The sequence below is a fragment of the Arvicanthis niloticus genome, chromosome 6, assembly GCF_011762505.2.
Source record: "Arvicanthis niloticus isolate mArvNil1 chromosome 6, mArvNil1.pat.X, whole genome shotgun sequence".
In the NCBI taxonomy this organism is placed as follows: Eukaryota; Metazoa; Chordata; class Mammalia; order Rodentia; family Muridae; genus Arvicanthis; species Arvicanthis niloticus.
Window position 1 is genome coordinate 76994110 of NC_047663.1, and position 24732 is coordinate 77018841.

Here is a 24732-nt window from a genome sequence, read left to right on the forward strand (position 1 = left end):
AAACAAAGATAAGCTTTTCTTTCGATTGGTCTGGCCTTGAATGTTAGCTCCTCCTGTCGTCGCTTCCTGAGTGCTGGAATCACTAATGTGAGCCTTGGCCAACTAGAGTGCCAGGCCTTGAATGAAGTATAAGAATTTGCCTGTGAAGACAGAGCGACGGAAGGTTGCTTAATAGTACCTGCAAAGCATAGATAATATCTAATATGGTTAAAAGAGCCAGGCAAGCTATTAATCCCAACACTCAGGAGGCAGAGGCAGAGACAGAGGCAGAGACAGAGACAGAGACAGAGACAGAGACAGAGACAGAAGCAGAGGCAGTTGGATCTCTGTGAGTTGGAGGGCAGCCTGGTCTACAGTGTGAGTTCTAGGACAGCCAGGGCTATGAAGAGAGATCCGTGTGCAGCACGGTCTCCATGTGGGTCCCCTAACAAGGGCTGACTCTGACTCTGCTGCCTCCCTTTGGACCCCTTTCCCCTAGTCTTGCTGCCTTGTCTGGTCCTCAGTGGGAGAGGATGCATCTAGTCCTGCTGCGACTTGATGTGCCAGCGTGGGTAGGTACCCATGAAGAAGGGGTTTTCCTTCTCAGAGGAGAAAGAAAAGGAAATGGGGGAGGGGGCGTGAGGGTGGGACTAGGAGAAAATGAGGGAGTGGGGACTGCAGTCAGGATGTAAAGTGAGCGAATAAATTAAGTAGGAGGAAAAGGAGCCAGGCAGGCTGTATTTAGGTGAAGCAGACCGAGGAGGTGAGTACGGTAACCAGCTTTGTAGGATCTAAGAAATCTTGCCCTAAGAAAAATGAGGAGCCATTGAAAGGTTTAGAGTAGGGTTTCTACCTGCCTGAGAAGCCTTCCCTAAGATCTCTGCACCAGCCCAGTCCTGGGCTCAAGCCAGGCAGGCAGGAGCAGCGTTGCCCTGGGCTTGCAGCACCCTGAGTATCACTCCACTCCCACCCTTCAGCAGCTGCCTGAGTATTTCCTCTAAGGATGGGGCTCTAAATTCAGCCCGTGCAGTCTGTCAGGCTGCAGCTGCCGGTTTTAGCCTTTGCCAAATGACCTTTGCCCGGACCATGCTACCCTCATCAGGGCAGCGCAGCCACAAGGCACAAGTCAGATAGGCGAGGCTCCAGCTTCCCTTCCCTCAGAGCTCAAGGAAGCCAAGGTCAGTGCCTTCCAGTTCCCTCCCTCTTGCCAAGTGAGAAAAATGGCTCCCCGGGAGTGAGCGAGCACCCTGTGTCCTCCCAAAGGAAGGCTCTTTTACTTTGAGCAGCTTCTGGAAAAGGAAGCCTAGAGAAAGGTGCAGGAGGAGGTAACAGGTGGCAGTGCATGCCAAGGAGCAGGGGAGGAGAGAGCTTCTTAGAAAAGACTAGGCACAGGCCGACAAGACCCTGACAGCCACAGCTGTCTCTCTAAGACATTTTTCCTGCTTCATCTTGACATTCGAATACTCCTGGAGAGGCTATCCTGGCTTCTATTGTACCGAGTGGGGCTCTCCTTTCTTTCTCCCCTCTCATTCTGCTTTTTTTCCTTGTCCCCCCTCCTTTTTGAGAGGTGTATTTGTGTAGCTCATATTGGCCCTCCACTCGAGATGTGGTCAGAGATGACCTTGAACTCCTGGTCCTCCTGCTTCTACCTTCCAAGTGCTGGGATGACAGATCACAAGTGTATGCAAGCCCCACGCACTTATGTGACGCTAGGGATCCCGTATGCTAGGCAAGCACATTACCCACTGACCTACATTCCCAGTGTTTGTTCGTCATGGCCTTAATTCTGCTTACTTATGTGTCTTCCCACTGAAAGACAGACTCCAGAGAGCCAAGGGCAGGCGCTACATATACAGTTTGCCCTACGCCTAGTTTAATGGCGGACACACAAGCAGGTGCTGAAAAAAATGTATGTTGAGCAAAAAAGGACAATTGTCCTTCCTCGTAAGAAACACTCCTCGCTGTGTGCTCACAGCTCCAACCAAGCCGTGAAGTCAGCTCTGGCTGGGAAACTCAGTTCTACTATTTACTAACCTTGAATACAGATTTCTGACTTTCAGTGACCTTGTCTGAGAAATACGGGTCGTGTTGCTGTAAATCTAACGTTTTTGGCACACACCAAGTCATCTAAGTGAGACTGGAGAATGGCCCTTCCCTGGAGCGGAGTAATCAAACTCCAGATAAGCAGGGGTTTATCTGAGGCCCAGAGCCTCGTGGAAGACTAGAGAGCTTTCAAAGTAAAGGAAACCTGCTTTGTGTAACATGGAACAAAGTTTTCTACCTTGGGGTGTGTGGACAGCTGGGACCAAGGAGGCCTCTGGTGAAAAGGACAACTGTCTATTAGCCTGCTCTGCAGGGTCCCCAAACCAAATGGAATTAGTCACACTGTGCCTGGGCTTCTTCCTGTTCCCCCCACCCCCAGAAAAGGGCGCTACTTTGTCAATAGGAACAGCAGCACAGGGCTTGCAGCATGCTTGCCCTGTTAAACTTTGGAAGTCCAGCTGATTACCAGGCTAACCCAATTAGCAAGGGAGAGGCACTCATTACACAGCTTTGCCCTAAGGATCTGCATTCTTCATTCCCCAAGCACTCTTGACCTAAGCCTTCTAGGGCTGCAGCAGCTTGAGTACAGGAAGCAGGCCTCCCTGGCGAGTGGCCTGGATTTCAGGGACAAAGGAGCAGCCTGCCCAGGGCGGCTTGCAAAGCTCTCTCAAGATCAGACAGGCGCTTGGCAGGCATCAACAAGCAGCTTGGCAGGGTGGGCTGCAGGAACATTGCCAGGCAGGGTGACCTTCCTCTCAGCACCAGTAAAGCCAAGCACCAAGGTTGCAGCGGGGAGGAGACAACAGGGACAGATTGGAAGGGACTTCCTGACAATCCCAACTCCCCAGATGTTGGCCCCTCATTACCTGAGCCAGGCAGGAGTGCCTTCTGTCCCAGGTGCACGCAGGGATAAGCAGATGGAGACCAGGGACAGATGGCCATGGTCATCAGAATTCAGGGAAATGTCCCTTATAAAAACCTGCTTTTGTTATCATGGCAGTTTTCTGTTTGGTTTTTTTTTTTTTAAAAATAATTACCATTGACTATCTATCTATCTATCTATCTATCTATCTATCTATCTATCTATCTATCTATTGCATGGGTTTTACTTTCAAACTTTCCAAAGTCTGAATTAAAAAAAAAATCAAAATATAATTTTATATTTCAATGACTAGATTCCAGCTCGAAGAAAAGAAAGGGTGTGGAGGGGACCAGGTCACTCCTGGATTGAGGCCAAACTCAAAGGTTCTGTCCCCTGCTATTTTAATCAGCTCCTTAATTGTGAAGCTGCCCTGTCTAGGGAGCATCCCATTGCACCCTTCTATAATGTACACAGCATGGCAATGTCTTCCTTAGGACTTTCCAAATACTGAGCACTTAAGTTTTATGTTCACCAATGAAGTTTAAGATTTATTTGTACTTATGTGTATGCAGGTGTGTGCCTCCATGAGTTTATGTGCACCATTTGTGTGCAGTGCCCTTAGAGGCCAGAAGAGGGCGTAAAATGCCCTGGAACTGGAGTAACAGGCGGTTGATGGCCACCCAATGTGAATTCACTCTATGCTGGCCATTGAACCTGGGTCCTCTTCACGATCATCAAGTGTTCCTAACCACTGAGCTATCTCTCTAGCGGTTCACTGAAATACCCAAATGATGCTTGATTTCTGATTCAGAGAAATTCACAGCAAAGGACAATGAATTCCCTAGAGTTTTCTTCCTGCAACTCTCAGAACAGAGGATCACGTGACAGCTTCCTGTTCACGAGGGTTTCTTGACCATTTGCCATGGCTGCATAGTATTTCATGGCAATGTTGTGTGGTAAACTCTGATTTTAAAAATGTGGACTGCTTCTCTTCCTTCAGCCTCTGTTCTGCCACTGCTCTTTAGAGAGACATTCCCAACCTATGTCCCATATGACGGCATCTCAGGAGTTTATCACAACCAGCAGGTATTTCAAACAAAGTGTTAGTCATTGAATTCCCTCCATCTCAGGAAATGCAGCCATACCTATCTACCCAGTAAGGGCTAATGAACACTTATTGAATCGGTGAGGGCATGTGTGGCTAAATGAATGGAATGTCTGGGGGGAGATCCTTCCTGTGCCTTTGGCCTTTTGTGCTTCCCTTTCTCCTCAGACTCCTTTAGCTATCCTGCATCCTCTGTGTAACCAACGTAGGGGTATCACTGCCCCAAAAGGGATTCCCCCATGCTATGACTCGGGAGCAGCACTTCTGAGCCAGGAAGAGCCATTCAGAGGGAAGGGGAGGTGGTGATGTCAAGTTAGGCTGTGATGTCAAGTTACCCTTTAGAACCACGACTCCTGGGGCCTGTGAGAAAGCTAGCTCAAAGGTAAAGATGCTTGCCACTGTGCCTGATGGTCCTCGGGACCCACATTATGAAGGGATGAGAACCAAGCACCGCAAGGTGTCCTCTGATTTCCTTCCACATGTGGTATACACATCTGTGCTCACACACAGAGACGCACAAATGCATACACAAAACAAATGAAAATACACGCAATATGCATTTAAAGGAACCACTGTTTCTGCTGCGCCTCGGCTCTGCCTGGGGGCTCTCCAGTAGAAAGAGGGTTACTCCAGAGGGAGAGCTCAAAGGAAGTAAAAATACACGAATCACAACCTGCACAAAGCCCCCACACTGAGTCACAGATATAAGTAGTGGGGATGTCTGGCCAGGACTGCAAAGATCCCAGATATCTGCCCCACCCTCTCCGCCACCCCTCCCTTGGTAAAGTAGCAAACTCTTTGATGTCTGTGTTGGCCTTAGAAATGATGGCAGTGTTGGTGTGCAGGGCCAGCCCCAAGTGCAGGTGCATAAGGAGCTCAGAAGCAGCTATCTCTGTAGTTACTCAGCCACAGAGGTAGAAGATGCCTTGAAACCTTGGCATCTGAAGGTCAGTGCGCTGTGACCTGCATCCAGCCTCCGCTGGCTTCTTCTATCAGGGGTGGAAGTGACACCCCTACTTTTCACCCTCAGTGTCCTGGTCTCCATTACTTTCTTCAGACATTGGCTTAAAAGTTCCTTTCCCTGCCAAGCTCTGTCAATCCCTCCTCCCTAAGCGGCTCAGACTTTTCATCTCTTCATGACTACTGGCTCACTCGTTCACTCCCACTCCCCTTCCCTGACAGACTTAGCAGCATGGGGGTGGGGATTAGGCTCAGGTCATTCAGCTTGTGAGCCCAATACCCCAGACAAAAGAGACGCTCCACACTTGTCTAAAGCTCCTGTTTCTGAGACCGTCACATACTAGCAGAACTATACCGGTGAGGGGCAGCTGACATGCTCATCACAGTGGGCAACTGTGATGCTCATGAAGACCACAAGAGATGTCTGACAAACCCGGTGAATGGAGAAGTCCAGGAGAAAGAGGAAGCATTCTTCTTGCCTAGGTGTAGATAGGACAGGTCCTTTCACGGAAGACTGTGAACCTCAAGGATTGCAAACATGAGCAGAGTACCAACCATGATGCATGCGCACGAAAATGGCACAATGAAACCCATTATTTTGTTTGTAACTAGACATATTAAGAAGACCACGAGGGGAAAAAAAAAAAGATAAAGTATCTACCAATCAGACCCTTCAAAGCCAATGTATCCCGATGTGTGTTCCACGTGACAGGCTTCTGAAAGAAAAGGGTTCTGTGGGCCAGTTTGGGGAACAACACATATCACCCTGCACACTCCAAAAACACACAGCAACGCAGTCTCCGAAGTATTGGTTCGATGAAGAATATTTATACAATTTTGGGGAATTGTACATTTAATTTATTTTGCCACAGAATAGCACCGTTACCACCTCCTTTGTGGGGCAGTCGTGCAGAATACCAGCATTCCAGAAAGCGTGGACTGAAGCAGTGCTTGGGGCTTGGCTGGTGAGCACCAGCGTGTTCTGGGAAGAGGAGAGTCCAGAGCATTCCTCAAGGCAGGGCTCTGGTGAAAAATCCCTGTCCCAGGGCTTCATAATCTGATGATTCCTCTAAGCCCAGAGACTTATGAAAAGCTTTCAGAGATTAAGAACTGCTGCTTCCACCTGCCAAACTGCCTCTGTAAGAATTTCCCTGTGGTCATGGCATTAGCAGTTTGAGAGGCATCTTTGATAAGCTGGAGAAGCTGGTATGAGGAAGCCCCACGCAGCCAAGGGTTGGGTGGTTACCAAAGGCACTGCGACTATGGTCAGGATTAAACACACACTACACTCCATCTCATACAAAACACCTTATATACAATTCCGGTGGCGTCCAGTTCTCTGTAAACACTAACCTGCTACCTCTAAGGAAGCCCTGTGCTACTGCTTGCTAGACTAAGGAACATGACCACTTTAAGGCAAGGAGGGACACACAGCCTTTCTTTTTATTCACTGAAATCCAGCTCCCTAAGCATTGACACATCTCTTGGGACTTCATGTGTGTTTGGCTTTCTTAGTATAATAAACAATTTTGCATAGCCTTCTGATAAATACAGAGGTCTACCTGCCAGCCATACAGTCAGACTTAAAATACATCATTTGGGAGCCTATATATTTATTATAAAGCAAGAGGTGAGGAAACACCATATGCAGCTAAGGTGACCGAGAGGAAGTGGGGACTTGCAAACCACAAGAGAATAGCAATTGGGGAGCTCTTAAGGCCTCTGAGCTGAACCCCAGCCTCCCGTCCTGCTCTCAGCTTACTGTTTCAGCCTGAGGAAGCATCTTTCAGGGCGTGAACAGCTACTCAGACACTGTTTCAACATTCTTCAAAACCAACAGTGCTCGTAACATCCCGTTCTGCGGAAGTTGAGCCAAACTTCCTACCAGAGGGATGGGAAGTCATGCCTATGACATCTGTCACGGCCCCCCCCCCCCCGGACTCCTTGGCAAATGGCAGTTCCACATATGAGATCAACATAACTTCTCATTCCTGAGAGCCACAGTCACTGTCTGTCTAATCAGCATCCAGTACCAGGCCCAGGTACAGACAGGATGTCTGACAGTGACCGCACACTACACGTCTGTTCACCCTTCACTGGTATGCCATCCTACGCATGTCCCCGAGCCCTCCAAACATCCTCATAGATAATATTCAGGGTGTCTTTCATCACACTCCCCAAGGTCTTCAAGTCAGCCAGCTTCCTGATACGACCACATCCCTCAAACCTCCTGGACCGAAGATACTCATCCTCCTCCACCCTGTTATCTAGGGTCGGACCAGTGTGACCCTGCTTCACTGATGGCTTTGTAATTGATCTAGTCCTTAGAACTCTCTTCTCTGAGTCCCTCCTCCATCACCTCCTTCTCTTCGTCTTTCCCTCCCTCCCCTCCCTTACTCCCTCCTCTCTCCTTCTCTTTCTCATGGCCAGCCCAGGAAGCAGTACCTTCTTCTCTTTCCTCCTTGATTCTCCTCTCTCTGCTGGTGAATTGAACCAAGACCTGCACATGCTAAACAAGTGCTCTGTGATGCCAGTCACCCTTGCTACTTACTCTTTTGCTAAAGCATTTCACTGAGACGCCTAGCTCCTGTCACTCATCTTCATATTCCTTGTATGGCTTCTCCTAAGCACCTTAATGTGAAGCCCACCATGGATCAATGGGAAACTAACTTCCAACATTACTTATGAGTTGGGGCTCTGCTCCCCTGCCCACTCACTCCTGAGTCTCTCAAATGATGGTCAATTGACAGCATGAAGACTGGCTTATAAGTATAGGCTCCTCCCTAGACAGGGTTCAACAGTGTCTCCTTCAAATCCATGTCTACCCAGAACTCCAGATGTGACCGTACTTAGACACAGAATGTTCTCAGGTTAAAATGGGGTCATAATGGATTAGGATACTTCCTTTAGGAAAGAAAATCGGGCTAGATCAGTAGCCCGGTAGTTAAGAGCACATAGAATCAGAGTCCAGTTCCCAGAACCAGAACAACTGTGGCTCACAACTATCCATGAGTCCAAGGGATCCAATGCCATTTTATGACCTCCAAGGCATGCAAGTGGTGTACAGACATACATACAGGTAAAACACTCACACATATTAGATAAGATAGATCTTAAATCTTTCTTAACAGGAAAAAAAAAAAAGACAGATTCGCAGAAAGAAGACATAAAGAGAGAAAATCTTGTTAAGACAAAGCAGGAACAGGAGAGATGCAACCAAAAGCCAAGGAGAACCACAAAGTGCCATCAACAACCAGAAACTGGGAGAGGCAGGAACAAACCCCCTCTTCGACAGCATGGTTACACACTTGTATCCCAGAACCAGGAGAACACATTCCTGCTGATTTAAATCCCAGAGCTTCTTTGTTACAGCGTCTCTAGCAATTACATTCATTTCCCAAACTCCCGACTCAAGGAACCAAGAGTTCAGGAGACAGCCATAGACCTTCCATGTACTTTGCAAGCCAGCTCGACAAGGGTAAAGGGCTCTACATTCAAGTCACAGGGGCTCCTGCTGCTTGGTGTCCAGTCAGCTGAGAAGGGAAATGAAAAGTACCACATAAAAGGGCTGCTAGGAATGTTTGAGCAATTATTTCTTTCTCCTCCCCCTCTTCCTTCCTTCTTCAGACAGGGACCTAGGCTGTCTTCCAACTTGCTATGTGTCCAAAGATGACTTGGACCTTCTGATTCTCCCGCCACCACTTCCTGAGAACTGGAATTAGAGGTATGTGCCACCACGCTGTTTTATGTGATGCTTGGGGGATACAATCCAGGCTTTCGTGCACGTTAAGCAGGCACTCAACCAACTGGGCTACATACATTCTCAGTGTCTCTGAAGCAACTTTGATACCCAGATGAAATTATGTATACAAGGGCTCCTTTAGGCAGTCTCCAGCAGGCACCCTGTAAAGGTGTCCAGTACAGAGCAACTTCCTGTAGTGGGCAGAATGTCTTTCATCATCACTAGACAGTGTTTCCTTCTGGGACTCTTCAAGAGCAGCGCTTGCTGTGAAAACGATGGACATGCCCAGCTACCGAGCTTCTGTACTCTAACCAGGGAGCAACAGGCAGCTCCTCGATTCTGTCTCCTGGTTCTCTTGACTCTCCTGCCTAAACCTAACAGCGCACACTCTTCCTGTGCTGGTTCACACACCACTGCCTTGGATGGCCACAACTCCCCTGATAAGCAGGGTTGGATACCTGTGAGCTGGCATGCCCGCCTTACATGCTTCTCAAAGCTTTTCCATATGCTTTGGGGATAAGGTGTGAACTTCTAGGGAGACCAGTACTCCAAAAGCCAACACTCACGGTCCATCTTCCTTATCTTCCTCCAAATCACCAGGCTAGTTCCTGTGAGGCTCATGCTTTGCACGACTGTCACAGCTACTCTGGGCCATGCTAAAGCAACCACTTCATACCTGTTTCTACCTGTCCCCATCTTTCTAACAACACCCTCTATACTTCAATAGGCAAAGGGGGTGAATGTTGCAGAGTCATACTGAACTTTCCGATCTACTAGTTTTGCAGACTCAGGTAAGTTATTCAACTCTCTAAACTTGGCACGTCCCATCTGTAAAGACATGGGACCCACTAGAGGGGGTCGCAAGAGGGCTTAGCACCAGAAGGGAAATCCATCTCTTAGCAGACAGTTGAGCACCCATTAAATGTTGGCTACAGACATCAACTTCTTAGCATACAGTAAGCACCAGTTAAAGGTATGCTGTCACTACTGGCTCTTATGGCCATTAGTATTTGGCCATAAGTAGTTTTATATGCATGTCCTCAGGTATGTTAAGGTTCTCAGGGCAGATTTTGGGATATGGTTTCCCCTGGCAGAGCATCAGAATGGTGGATTATATAATGGAGCTTAAATGCTGCAGATGAAGAGGCTCCAGAGTAGGCCACACTGAGTACCAGTAAAGCTAAGATGATCCAAAGAGATATCTGAAGTCTGCTTTCTTCCCCCGACCCCCAGAGGCAGCAATGCCTAAGTGGATACATTGACTTCTCTCCTGAGTAGAATCTCCTCCTTGAGAAATGTTACCTCCTAGGTGGTCCCCATCAATGGCAAGGTATCCCCCATCCATCTGACAAGCTTTCCCAGAAACAACCTCACAGTTTGTAAAGTATGAAAGAACTGGACAAAATTTTACAAGATCGTAATCTCTGGATGGCAAGTTTGAGGTAAGCCTGGGCTACATAGTGACTCTGTCTATAAATACATAGAACTGTGAGAACTAAACGCTTTAGTATTCAGAGCAATGGAGCATTGTCTCTGTGGCTGGGTTCAGGAAATGTGTGTAGAGAAGAGGATGAGAAGGCAGAAGTGTTAAAGGTTCACAACGCTGAGTCTCCGTTTGTAGCTCTGTCAGAACCAGAGTTAGCAGGAAAGGCGATTGTAACTCAAAGTCAGAAATCTGTACAACTAACACCAGCCTTCTCGCCCAGCTTGGTGATGGCCCAGCTGTCATCTGTTTGAGGGCTGCCATCCCCAGTTGGAGCTGTCACTGCATATAGACATCAACTTCTTAACTCACTGCAAACACCCATTAAAAGTAAGTCTTGAGTCAAGCCTTTAATCCCAGCACTCAGGGAGCAGAGGTAAGTGGATCTCTGTGAGTTAGGGGCCAGTCTGGACTACATAAGAGTTCTAGTCCAGCCAGGGATATACAGGGACAATGACAACAGCAACAACAGCAGCAGCAGCAGCAGCAGCAGCAGCAGCAGCAGCAGCAGCAGCAGCAGCAGCAGCAAAAAAGCTATGCCTTGGCTAAGGTGGAACTCCAGGTACAGCGGGTAGCAAGGTGTCACAGATATAACCTTCCTACTTACTAGGGGCCTTGGGCACATGTTTCAGGTCTTGAGGCTGTTTTTCTATAGGTATGATAGAGTCACTAAGACCTGGGCTACCTTTCCTTCCAGACCTTGGAAACAGGGCACAGGTAGTCAACAGTGGGCTTAACATCTTTGTTTGTATAAAACGTTTTTGGTGAGCATGCCCTGGCAAGGACCCCTATGCAGCAGCACCTCCTGCTTAGGACAAGGAGTTGCAGTCCTTGCTCTCATGGGAGGGAGGCAGGGACAGGTGGATCTCTGGGGTTTGCTGGCCTTCACTGTAGGGAATAGATGAGCTTGAAAAACCTCATCTCAAAAATATAAGGTAAGCAAGGCCGAGTGATACACACCTTTAATCCTGGCATTCCAGGAGTCAGAGGCAGGTAGATCTCTGTGAATTCAAGGCCAGACTGCTCTACATAACGAGTTCTAGGCCAGCCAAGGCCACATAAGGAGGGCCTGTCATATATGCAGGAGGGGGCAGACAGACTGAGAGAAGCATAGGAGGGGAGTGCAAAATAAATTTGTCAAAAAACCTTAATAGGTAAAAAATCAAGGGCAACAGACCCAACAAATAACAACAACAAAAAAATCATAATGCTTAGATCCAGAGTCAGAGGGGCTCTGAACTGGTTGGATTTTTTTTTCTTTCTTATGACTAAAAGTAGCCACATTGGAAAAGATAAGGGCTATCTTTGAGGTTCACTCTAATGACTTCAGACTCTGGCACCATCTGCTCCAGTGACCTGCAAGGGACCCCGAGCCTCAAGATAATTGAAACTCTGCTTCCAAAGCATCCAATTACCGAGCGCCTGCCACTTGCAGTACACACTGCAGTGCCAGGGTTAAGAGGGGGCAAGAGTTTTCCAGCAGAGACTTCCAGCAGCCCCCTCCCAGCCCCTCACAGGGTCTCGGGCCCATTCCAGGCTACAGTTGGGAGTTCATGGGCGTCTGAGAGGCATAGGAGGGTGCCCTGGCCCATGCTTTTCTGTTCTGGGGTCTTCTTGCTCTGGGATCCTGGTCTTTTTTTACACACAGCCAATGAGACATCGTTTTAGCTAATCCAAGGGCACTAATTTTTTTAGAAGAGATTTTATCTAGGCCAGCCAAGTTACAGGGAAGCAGGCATCCTCACCAGCCATAGTGTACATTGCTGTCCCCTCCTGAGAATTTGACCGGTGACATGTAAGGTTCTTAATGATCATATCCAGTCACACAACAGCTCCATTTTAGGAATTTATTCCTAGACAGACGGGTAGATAAGGCTTATCACCACTATACTATAGACAATTAAGCGATTCACTTTGAAATAACCCAATAGACATCCAGGGGAAGAATGGCCGATCAAACTGTTATAGTCCTGAAAGGCAAAAGAGCCCAGATGAATCACAAAAACATCATATTAAGTCGAAAGACAGAGATGAGGGCATGTGTGGACCCATTGATGTGTACATAAACCTCTGGGAAAGACTAAGCCTAAGCTGTAAGAGAAAGCAGTCGATTAGAAAGGGTCTGAGGTTAGGGTCAGGATTGGATAACTGAGAGGAACAAAGGGGCTTCTTAGGTTCACATAATATCCTCTGTCTTAAATGTACTAGTTACGGGCTGGAGAGATGGCTCAGTGGTTGAGAGCACTGGCTGCTCTTCCAAAAAGGTCCTGAGTTCAATTCCCAGCAACCACATGGTGGCTCACAACCATCTATCTGTAATGGGATCTGATGCCCTCTTCTGGTGTGTCTGAAGACAGCGACAGTGGAGAAGCTGCCTCAAAATCCTGCTGCTGTGATATCGAACACAATAAAGGACTGAAACTTTCTGCTGTGAGCGTAAATGAAAACAATGCACTTTAAAACAAAAAGAAAACTACAGTGTACTCATATACATAAAATAAATAAATAAATAAATAAATCTTTAACAAAAAAATGTACTAGTTACATGTTTACATGCATCCTTGAAAACTCAATACACTGTAAACTGTATGCATACTTCAGACCTGTACGTCCTGCTATATACCAGTATATCAGTCACACTTGAACTTGACATAAGCCAGTAAATATTGGAACATAATCCTACAGCAAGAAGAACAATCAAATCATGGTACAGCCATAAAGTAAAGCATGGTGCATAGTATTGGCAATGAAATTTTAAAGGAACGGGCTAGACATTTAATTTCAGAACTTGCGGCTACAGCAAGAGGACCACAGGTTCATAACTTGCCTGGATTTTTTTCTGAATTGTGTATGAGAGTTTTGCTTGTATGTATGTTTGTGCATAATATAAGTACAGTGCCCAGGAGGACCAGAAGAGGGTGTTTGGGTTCCTAGAACTGGAATTAGAGATAGTTGTCATCTATCATGTGGGTGCTGGGAATTGAACCCAGGTCCTCTGGAAGAGCAGAACAGCCGGTGCTCTTAACTACTGAGCCATCCCTCCAATTTCTCTTGTGTTTATCTTTTGCAATTTTCTTTTTTTTTAATTAATTAATTTATTTATTTATTTTATGTATATCAGTACACTGCTGCTCTCTTCAGACACACCAGAAGAGGGCATCTGATCCCATTACAGATGGTTGTGAGCCACCATGTGGTTACTGGGAATTGAACTCAGGACCTCTGGAAGAGCAGTCAGTGCTCTTAACCACTGAGCCATTTCTCCAGCCCTTTTGCAATTTTCTAAACAGACAAAACACCTCACCCCACCTCGTGTGTGTGTGTGTGTGTGTGTTTTCCAAAACTGTATAGGAATCCTCACATCTGTACATAAAATGTTGAGAAACCCTGACACACACCCCCCCCAGTTGGTTTTGATTGGTAAATAATGACTAGTTATAGTGTCATAATCAAAATTAAGTTGTTTAACATTAGGGAAGATGATGTGGATTTAAAAGGATGGTTTTTTTTTTCAGATGGTAATAAAAGTTAAAATCAAAACATAATTCAAGTGTAAAATTGTAAGCTCTTTAAGTTAGGATAGATGTTAGAGTAACGTATCTAAATTGACAAAATTGATAAACTAGACGTTATTAGTGTATATCATACCTTATAGCTTACATAACTGTTATAACTATGTTCAATGTATATCTGAGAGAAAAGACCTTTTTAATGGATGAAAAGAGGGAAATGTTGTGAATTTGGTTTAGGAAATGCTACTTATGTTAATTTGGTCCCCCAAATTATATGAGAATCTGCACATCTACATGTAAGGTGCTGAGGGACCCTGCCCTAAGTTGGTTTTGATTGGTAAATAAAGTTGCCGGTAGCCAATGGCTGGGCAGGGAGACAAAGGTGGAACTTTTAGGATTCCTGGGCAAAGGACTGAGAGACAGAGGAAAGGAGTTAGCCGCCATGCCAGGAAAGGAGTAGCTGCCTCACCTGAGAAGTAAAGGACAGAGAGACAGCCAAGATGTAAGAGCCAGGGAAGAGTGGGCCCAGCACCCCCCCCCCCACAACTGGATCTAGGGAAACAATGGAATAGAGATTTTCTTAAGTAATAACTCAAGAATATCGAAGGGGAGGTGTTAGCCACATGGAGGTTTGGGAGTGGCCCCGCTATTGAGCTGTATGAAGGCATATTAAGATATAAGGCTGTGTCGTATGTGTCTTTCATGGGGGAACCCAGAAAATTGGGGTGGGTAGTGAGGAATGCATAGCCACCACTGAGTTGATTAGAGATTAATTGACAACTACAACGTGTGTGTGTGTGTGTGTGTGTGTGTGTGTGTGTGTGTGTGTGTGTGTACAGGTCAGTGTCACCTCATTCTGCCAAGTGTACACATTCTAGAAAATCTCTGACTACATTCCCTTTGCCCAAGGTGCTGAATGGCTTAAGAAGGTGAAGACAAAGCCAGGGGCCAAGGCTCAGGGCCAGCTCTGGCCTTACAAACTCTGCCTTCATTTAGCTAGCAAGTACAGGCTTCTCCAGCAACCAGGGTGCCAGCCTGGTTTTTGCATCCCATGCTTCAGAGACTGGAGGGTCACTAAAAGCACCTTGTCTTCTCTCCAAGACAGTGCGTGGTCCAGAAATCAAAAGGATTGGGTTTCCACAGGACAAGAAGCACTGAGACCAAGTTTCCACTGGGTCCTGTGATCACACCAAATACTTTGGTACCCTAAGGCCTGAGGTCTCAAGTGAACACACAGAGTCCTTATTCATATTTTGTACTCTCCTCTTATGAGACAATTACAAGGAGTTGGGCTTCATGGTACAGGCCTGTCATTTAAGCTATTTGTATTGCCTCAAAACAAAAGGTTAAAAAAAAGGGGGTGGGGGGAGCTGAGAATATAGTTCAATGGTTCAGCATGGTGTGCTTTACTAGCGAACATGTGTGAGGTCCTCAGTTCAGTTCACACACACACAGATACACACACACACACACACACACACACACGCACACAGACACACAGACATGAATATACAGATGTGGTTCACTGGGGTCAGGGGCTGAATAGCTGGACAGCTGAATGCCATCAGAAATGCCATTAAGGCTCCCAGCAGCTTCCCATCCTTCTTGAGCCGTCTCCCACCCCATCAGTACCCTCCTCCTGGGCAGTGCAAGTCTGTGGGGCCAGGGAGCTGTGGAACCAGAGGAGCAGGCTTAAAGGAAGAGTGGGGTCAAGGCGGGGATGTGTGTCAAAGCATGTCCAAACCTGAAAATCTTGTCCTTAGATGGGCAGGAATAGGATTGCTCCCTGCCACTGCCACTGCCACAGGCCTTAATGTCCCAGCGCAAGTAACCCTATGCCCCACACCTTTGCCTCACCAGAGGAGTTACGTAGCTAGTAGACAAGCTAAACTTCCTCCCCCCATCCCCGCTTTTAAGTTCATGTCCATAAGTGCCTGGAATTACTTCTCATCAGATGAGGCATCCCCGGCACCCTGGACCCCACCAATGACGTACGCTCATCCCCAAAAGGTTTAAATAGTCTTTGTTCCCCGCAATAAACTGAGCTCAAAGCTATTCCCAGGTATGTGGTCTCTGTTAGTGCACTCACTACTGACCAAGATCTTGCCAGAATCCTCCCCACACTGGCATGACCCAGAGCTAAACGGCCCTCCCTCCAGGCCAGCCAGGTGCACAACAGGGCCTGATTACTCTGGACACAGGGTGGCAAAGTCAGCTTTGCAGTTCATACAGCAGAAAAAGCCGTATCATCTTATGCTATATTCACTTCCAGGAAGAAGCCACCAAGGACAGCTGCTTAGAGTGACAGTATAGACCACAGCCATGAGATAGCCCTGCTTGACAAGACCAACACTCTTAGATCTTAGGCTCAACCACCAACAGCAGCCAGGACATCTTTTTATTTGAAGAAATGGGTATGTCTCAGACATATGAAAAATGGTCCTTTTGTGTATGGAGGGATTTGGAAGCCAAAAGAGGAAAGGGAGTTGGGAAACCCAAGTGGACAATAACTGATCTGGACTGTTTGGTTTATTGCTCAACAATTATTTTGTTCTTTTAGGGATTCAACTTAGGCAAGCACTCTTCCACTGAGCTATATTCTCTTCCTTGATATCATTATTTATTACTTATTTATTTTGTGGTTTTGAGACAAGGTTTTACTCTGTTGCCCAGGATGGCCTGGAGCCCTCTATGTAATAATGCAGGCTATCCTTAAACTCGAGGTAGTCTTCTTGACCTAGTGTTCTGAGCGTTAGGATTACAGAAATGAGCCACCACACCCAGCTTTCCTTTTGAGGCAGGATGTCAGTAACTTATCTTAGGCTGGCCTTCAATTTGCTCTGTAGCCTAGGCAGGCTTTGAACTTCCAACTTGCCTCAGCATCTTGGGTAATGGGTTTGAAGGCCTGCACTAGTCAGCCCTAGGCTTGGCTCCTAGTCAGATTTTTGAACGTGGACCTGGAGCACTTTTTTTTTTTTTTTTTTTTTTTTTTTTAAAAGGAGACAGGGGCTTGGCCTAGTATAGGGAAATGAAAGGAATTCAAGAGAAAGAGTTAACAAGTAACAGCTGCTCCGTCTGCCCAAGGGCAGGTGGTGGCAGAGGCCATGCTTCTTCAAGGAAAGAGGTATCTTACCCAGGCGAGGCACCAAGCACGCCCAGGATCAATCAGAGAGGTTGTATTTGACAATAACCTTTCTGAATGCCCAGGGTGAGGCCTGCACCTGTAGCTGCTAGCTTCTGGGAGTGGTTTAGGAGAAGCATAGTTCCTTGAGACTACAGCACAGCAAAACACACTACAGTGTCTTGAATGACAGCTTAAATCACCTTCTAGCTCAGCTTTTGTTTCTACTCTCTGCTAAAACATTCTTTTTTCTCTTCAAAAGTAACTTTAAGACAGTTATTCACTCTGTGCCCTACAGGTCCCCACTTCGAAATGGGTGAATCCCAGTACTGGAACCAAGATGGGGACCAACAAGATAAAGATGGACAGATGCTGGCAAGGTGTAACACTTCTATCAAGTACAGCAACCCACAACAAAACCTCTGTCATCACTGTTTTGGAAGATAACTCTAATAAATACAATCGCAAACTATTAAAAATGTCCTTTACTCATCCTCTGGTTCAAAAGACCCGGTTTCGCAGAGTTGGAGACATAGTTTAGTAAGAGAGTGTTTACCTAGCAACCACAAGCCCTGGGTCTCATCCCCAGCAATGCAAATGACACCAAAGCAACTGAAAACATAAGTCTCACATAGCAAGGTCTTCTCTGCACGCACTGTAGTTTCAGGAAGTAGGAGAAATGTGCCCGATGGCAAGGTGCTAAAGATCTTAATCTAGGGCAGGATGAGTAGACTCTAAAGCACTCTATGACTCCGTTCCAGGAGTCAGGGAGTATCTGGTGGAAAGGATTCTAGGCTTTAGGATCTTTAGAGCCTAGAAAAGTAGATCTATTATGTCATGTCAAAGTGGGACATGGCTGTGTGGCTTTGGGAGAGATGAAGTTACCCCCTAAAACCTCCAAAGTCAGGTCTTCATGCCAAGCCAGTATTAAATACAAGCATAAACAAGGGTCCTCACTCTCTTTGCTTGCTTTCATAACTCCCTCCTCCTAGTTGGAGAATAAGGGCTTTAAACCGAACATAAGTCCAAAGAAGATGAGAGCAAGCTTTATGTATATTTGCTGCTCAGTTGGGGATAAGATAAGGAAGGCAAATAGATCCTCCCTGACTGAGATCTGGGAGAAATTATTCTTATTATCTGAACTCAATACGTAGTCATTCTTCCCAAGCTACTTACAGTGTAGTTTGGTCTAGGACGGGACACCTGCCTCTGTGGCTAATTATTTTCTTATGACCCTTCCCAGCATCATCTGAGAAAAGAGTACCCAGGTGGCATACAACCACTTGTTGAACCAATTTCAACACTTGGGAAGTGGAGGCAAGAAGATCAGAAGTTCAAGGCCAGCCTTAGCTATGCAGCAAGTTGGAGGCCAGTCCAATGCCAAAGACCAGGTGTAAGATCCCAGAAAAACACTTCTGCACGGCTATTTATGCAACACATCCCAGTGAAGTCCATCTGGTTCCTTTCTCTAACCCCTCAGCATGCTGTGTTTGTATCAAGTAAGGCAGCGTCCCCTGAGTTCTCTTTGCACCAGACACTGGCCTGGGAATGTTGCAACACAATGCCCACAAGCCGCTCACAGCCTAGTTTGAGGGAGAAGCTACTGCATGGGTTAAAAAAGATCACAAAAAAAAGGAAGTGCAAGATTAGTAGGGCTGGGACACATAGTGGGGAGGGCAAAGTTTGCCGGATGAGGAAGGTGAGCCTCAAGGTAGGTGCTGTCTGTGTCTACTTCTACATGCAACCCAAACTTATGCAAACCTATTAGGTAGAAGACCGAGGACCATACTAACTTTAAACTTAGGAGGATGCATTTTCTGGGGGAAAAAAAAAAAAAAAAAAAAAAAAAAACCTCTAGGTTTTAATTGAATACTCAAGAGGGCATAGGCCATAAAAAATATCACTATTGCCATCCTCCATGCCTCCCAGGTGGCCATGATATGACCCTCTTTCTTGTTCAGTGCCTGGTGCAGAACCCAATTCTCCTGTAGGAACTCCAGCTATTGTTAAATCTGCAGGAGACAGGTCAGAAGGGGCAGAGCTAAGGGGCAGTATGTTTTAGGATTAAGGGGTCTTCCAGAGATGTTACAGGACTAAGAAGGACCAAGGGAGGAACTTAAGGGCTTAGTGTGGGATAGAGGTGGCCTGGAAAGGGAGAAGTGGGAGACACTTCTCCAGAGACATTCAGTAGAAAGATACCTGGCTCCCAATTAGTTCCTGATGCCTATTCAGGCTGGGTGGAAGGCCTTTGGGTGACCATCTCATCCCCAGCCTTTTAACAAACTGCTTTGGCCCTTTCACTTTGAGCATTACCTACTACCACGTACTGGCCTCAGAAGATGACAACACCTTTCTTTTCCTGGAGGGAGGATAAGTTAGGTTCTCATATAGTCCAGACTGGCCTCCAACTTGCTGCATAGCTAAGGCTGGCCTTGAACTTCTGATCTTCCTGCCTCCACTTCCCAAATGTTGAAAGTATGGTTGTGTGCCACCACACACAGGTATGATGTCTTTTTAAGAAAAAACAAACAAACAAACAAATACACAAATACACACACACACAAGTGCTTGAATGACAAGAGGCTACCCTGCCTTCCTGGTTTCTGTGTGCATGCTGGGGATTTGAACTCTGGTCTTCACACTTGCATGGCAAGCACTTTATCTACTGAGCCGCCTCCCCAGACCTCTGAGATACCTTTCTTATAGGTATCACTGTCACATTTAGGGACCCCATGAGAAACAAACCCAAGCCTTAGCTGAGCACACATTATATGAAGGGGTCCACTCGTGTCCCACACAACAACCCTAAGGGAGAAGGCAGGACACCAGCCACATACCTTCTACATAGCTCATATTCTTAGATTGTATCCATTGATCCTTATATTCCCAAACACAATTTCTCCCTAGTTTATAGGAGAAAATATTGATTGATTCATTTTCATCATTTGAACATACAGGGAAGACTCCATTCTATGCCTGGAGGCCCCAGAACAGCCTGAGACAAACTTAGGCAGACTCTTGTGAAACATATATTTTTAGAATCAGGGGAAAGATAGAGAACTAACAGTAGACAATTTCAGATACTAGTAAATGCTATAAAGAGACTAAAACAGGGTGATCTAGTAATCCCATGGGGAAATAATAAATTACTGGGAGGTTACTATGAGACAGACTAAGAAACACAGACTGCGAAAGAACAGCCAGTACTAAGGGCCTGAGGCATAAAGATGCTTGACGTGTTCAAGGGACAGAAAGGAAGTCTGTGTGGCTCCAAGGGAGGGGGAGGGGACAAGATAAGAGAGTAGTTCAGGGAGGCTACGTCAGGGACTCCAGGTAATAGTATGGACTGGCAATTTTATTTGAACATGTATATAGGTGTTTTACCTACAAGGATAGCTGTGTATTGTGTGCACACAATGCCCACAGAAACCAGAAGAGTGGGAGTTGAATACCCTAGGATGGAAGTTACAGATTTACATGGCTGTGAGCAGCCATGTGAGTGCTGGGAATTGAACTTGCGTCTTCTGCAGGAGCTGCCAGTGCTCTTAATCACTGAACCATCTCTCTAGTCCCTTGGGAATTTTATTTAAAGTACAGGAGGTATTGAAGCAAGAAACTGACACAATGGAATTCTGGTTATAGGGGAAGAACGAGCCACAGCATCTGGGATGAGAGCAGATAAATTAGTCAGCTCGGGAGATACCACCTTGCATACAGCACCTAGGCCTGTTTATATGGTATTATATCTTCCACATTGTCAGTGTGGTCCTACACCAGACTCTCTCATCCAACAAAGTAGGGCTCCTGCTATTCCTGAGATGGCAGCTGTACCCTCTGCAGCCACCAGGAGAGGATGGCTGCTTGTGGTTCCACAAAAACAATTGCACAGCCTGTATGCAAACATGCTTTGTGTTCGTCTGCAACACTGAACAAAGGGTGACTGTCCAGCGAGTGCCAGGCACTTGTAAAGTTGGTCTGTAGTACTGGGAACACATTATTAGAGTTGATGTTTAATTAAAAAAAAAAAAATTATCCTGTCTGGGAAAGACAAAAGACTAGCCCTTGTTCCTCTGAGACAGGAGATCAGCGGGGTACCAGTCCCTTTACCATGTATTTTCACTCAAAATTCCATCAAGTCAAACATTCTTAAACACCTTTGAAGAGGGAGAAAAAATACAGTAAGAATACAGTCAACAGTATTTGGAGGAAGTGGGACATTGTAACTAAAAGGACTTGAGATTTGACCCTAAGGTCGGCTTCAAGCCTGGAATGTCTCAGGGAAGTAACTCTGGAGTTACATTGTTTCCACAAAGCTTTTGCCTTTGCTTCCCCCACATGCCCTAAGCTACATGCAAAAATGGCAACCACTTGAGCTAAGTTAAATCAGGAAGGCGAGTTCTCCAGTGACCCTTACTACCTGTATTCAGCCAATACTTCTTTAAAAAGGCTGAAAATATACTGTATGTACAACCCTACCTCCTCGAGCCCTCTTTTCTGGCCTTGCACTTCTGACCCTCCAGCCTCTGAGAGCTTAGTTAACTGTGTTCACTCCCATGCCCTGCTTTTGCAAAGAACCATCTCCCGATCCCCAGACTGGAACATTCTGTCCTGGACAGAGCAAAGTAGCACGGGAAAACTATGCCAGAGAGAGACAGGTCAGCAAGTAGAGGAAAAGAGAAAAAATTAAAATGAAGCATTAGTGTGACTAGAAGACACTCACTCCCCTATGAGGCAAGCCTACCCCCCCACCCCCCACCCCACACACACACTCCACCTTGCCGGAGAATCTGGGGACACTATAACAGGTCTGCACAGACACTATGTATGTGCTGAAAGTGGGAGCCCAATTCTGCAGAGACCCATGGGCCCTAATAAGACAACTTCTGTCCTACACTGGCCTGACAAACCAGTTGAGACTACCTCTCCCCTAAATTGATATCCACCTAGAACCTGAGAATGTGACCTTACTTGAAAGTCATATCCTTTCAGATGTACCAGTTAAAGTACAGTTACATCCTATTGGGTTAGCATGGGCTCCCACGAGAAAACAGACACAGACCCTCAGACAGGAGATGACACAGAGGTAGATACTGTGAGGAAGTTAAGAGCACTCAGAAAGCTGAGGCGACCGGACCATGAATTTGAGGGCCACTTGGACTATACGGTAAATATACACCTAGCCTGGGCTCCATAACAAGACCCTGTCTCAAAAGCAAAAGGAAAGATCATCTTCTGTATCCTCCCAACATCAGAGAATACATTTTTTGCTACAGGATGCCCTCCAGCCTCTAGTACTTTGTCACGGTAGCTCTGCTTCCATTGGCCCAACTCTCTGCTCCGTGAACAATCCTTCCCAGCCCAGGTACAGGAAGGAAGAAACAGCCTCTAGTCCTCTGGGTTTTCCCAGCTTCCCAGTGGCCAACAGCAGCCTCGGGAGGTGAACTGAGAGGGGATCAAGTTTCAGCCATCCCACCTTCTTCCACTGGAGGCCAACTGGCAGGGGAGTTTGTGTTTTTTCTCCTTTAGCTTTCCAGTCTGCAACCTCTTTCAGTTAAGGTTAGTTTGTCTTTTCTTTCTCTTGTTTTGAGACAAAGTGTCCCACTATGTAGCCCTGTGCTTCCTGGAGCTCACCCTGATGCTTCAGGTGGCCTTGAACTTTTGGAGATCCTTCTGCTGTCTCCACAGGGATTACCTCCAGGCCTGACTTTTTAATTTCAATCATTCAGTTCCTGCCTTAACAATGAATTCCCACAATCTACCTAATGTTTCTTTACACCGAACTGTAACTTTACTACGTTTACATAAATTTATTTAGGCATCTGCTCTACCACTGAGCTATGCACCAGTCTAGTAATTTTATTTTAAAAGCAATTGCTACATCACTATTATAATAAAAAGAAAATCAGCATCGAGTATAGTATGCAGTATTATGTGTCTTTGAATTACACACTGAAATGAATACACAGTATTTTTTTTTTTTTGTAAAGTCCATTCTTGTACCATGTAAAGTAATCTCGGGAGGAAATACAAGGGGAAACGAACTATTCTTCATTTAGTTGTCTGGTGCTCCGCACGCCTAAAAAACCGACTTCAAGTTCTTGGATCTCCAGGTTCTTTCCCTGGAGGAAGACCACACTCCCCATGAAGGTAAAGGAGCAGGCGTACAAATAGAAAGGCACCAAGAGTTCTGAGTTTCCACGCGGGGCATCCTGAAGACACCTACACCGAAAGTGACTCTAAATACCCAGTCCTTGCGAGTGACAAGGGCGGGGAGGAACTGACCTTCTCGCGCAGAGTGCAGTGTACGTCCGAGGCGACGCGCCCTTCCCACCACGGCTCATCCATCACCGCCGCAGATATGAAGCTACCGGGATCTCAGGGAGCACCCTACGAGGACACCAGGAGCTTCAGTGATCCGAGACATTTCCTCCACCCCGCCCTCAGTGACCCTGATCCTCCTCGGTCCCTGTCCCAGTCCCGGACGGGCGCCCCCTCCTGCCCTGCATGATGGAGCTGGCTGTCGCCCGCTGTCCTGAAGAACCAGCAGTGTCCCCCCCTTCCCTCCCTCCGCCCGCCCAACCTGGGGCGATCTGGAACTGTGTGCAACAACTTGCAGAATATCCAATGTCCCCCTCTGCAAAAGTTGCAAAGTTGCCGGCTGCAGTAGCTCTCCCGGGGCTGGCTGGGTCATTGGCTCAGAGTCCCCAACTCCTCCCCCGCCGCCTAGCCTTTGTCCTGCTCGCACATCCTGCCCTCGAGCCGGGGCGAGACTCACGCATCGCTGTCCCCGCGTGGGGGGCTGCGGGTGGCGGGTCCCTTCCCGCCCCGGGCACGTAGTGCCCTCCGGTGGCTGCCCGGCCCTTGGCCTCCCGTGCTCGCGACCGCCTCCGCAGCCCGTCCCGCCCGGCCACCGGCGCGCCCCTGCGTGCGCTCGGTCCCGCCGCGGCTCGCAGTTCGGGCCGCCGGGGGCCTCCCTCCCTCGCTCGGGGAATTGGGGGCCGGGCTTCGCGCATGCGCCTCCAGCGCCCTGCGCCCCGCGGGGCGGGGGGCTGGGAATGGCAGTCTTTCTTTCCCCGGTGCTGGGCTGTGCTTCCTGCCCACCCTCCTCCCTCGCCCAGGCGGAAAGCTAGGTTTCACCTTCCCTGGGACTCTGGGGGAGATCCCCAGTCACCCTACCCACTTGATCCTGGGGAGTGGGGGACGCGGCGCACACGCAGGTGCGTGGATCCAGCGGCCAGGACGCCCCCAGAAAGTTCTGACTTCCGCATGTGCTCCTGCCAACCTACAGACGCTTCCACCTGTCTTTCTTTCTTTTTCAGCCTGTCCTGCGATGGGGAGGTAGATTTTCAAACAATTCCCACAGGAGCCCCAGAAATGCCACCCTTGGATACGCACGAGTTCCTCTTTATAAAGGGGGCTCAGTGAGTATTTTATTGTGCTCTTAAGCGTGCATCCATGCTGAGCATTGCAGGGAATCAGTCCCTACGGCAGGTTGCGGGATAGAAAGCCCTTTTAGTTCACTTGTTTTCAGAAAAGCGGTTTCTGGAGTCCGTGGTTGAGTGGCATAGCATCCCTATGTGCTGATTTTTGTGAGCCCTTTGGCGAGTCCAATAACTTGGAATCAAATTCACCAACTAACTACCTGGGTGTTTTTGCCCACCTAGTGTCTCCCTCAGTCACTTAGAGCTTATCTTCAGGTAATAGGGGGATACAAGCTACAGTGATCTGCTGGGGATACGTTATGATTAAATGAGAAAGGACACAGAAGAGGATTACCGCTAGGCCCGTTAGAAAGTTGCCAGTCAGTAAATCATTACCATGATATATGATATATATATTTGTTTGAGACATGTTTTTTCTGTATAGTTCTGACTGTCCTGGAACTTGATCTGTGGGACATCTTGGAGGACTACAGAGTCCTGAGT

General features: G+C 47.2%; 1 protein-coding gene across 2 annotated transcripts in view; it reads right to left on the minus strand.

Moving 5' to 3' along the window:
• Ccnjl (cyclin J like) overlaps positions 1-23766 on the minus strand; it is a 58410-nt gene extending 34644 nt beyond the window's left edge. Inside the window, exons 1-2 of one of the 2 annotated variants that reach the window (XM_034506273.2) lie at positions 23583-23766; positions 23090-23194 (exon numbers count right to left, since the gene is read on the minus strand). In XM_034506273.2, the coding sequence (XP_034362164.1) occupies positions 23090-23152 (63 nt within the window). In that variant the 5' untranslated portion in view covers positions 23153-23194; positions 23583-23766. Of the gene's footprint in view, positions 1-23089; positions 23195-23387; positions 23463-23582 lie in introns of those variants that run through there. The other variant, XM_076937025.1, reaches the window with a different exon arrangement.
• Positions 23767-24732: the final 966 nt, after the last annotated feature.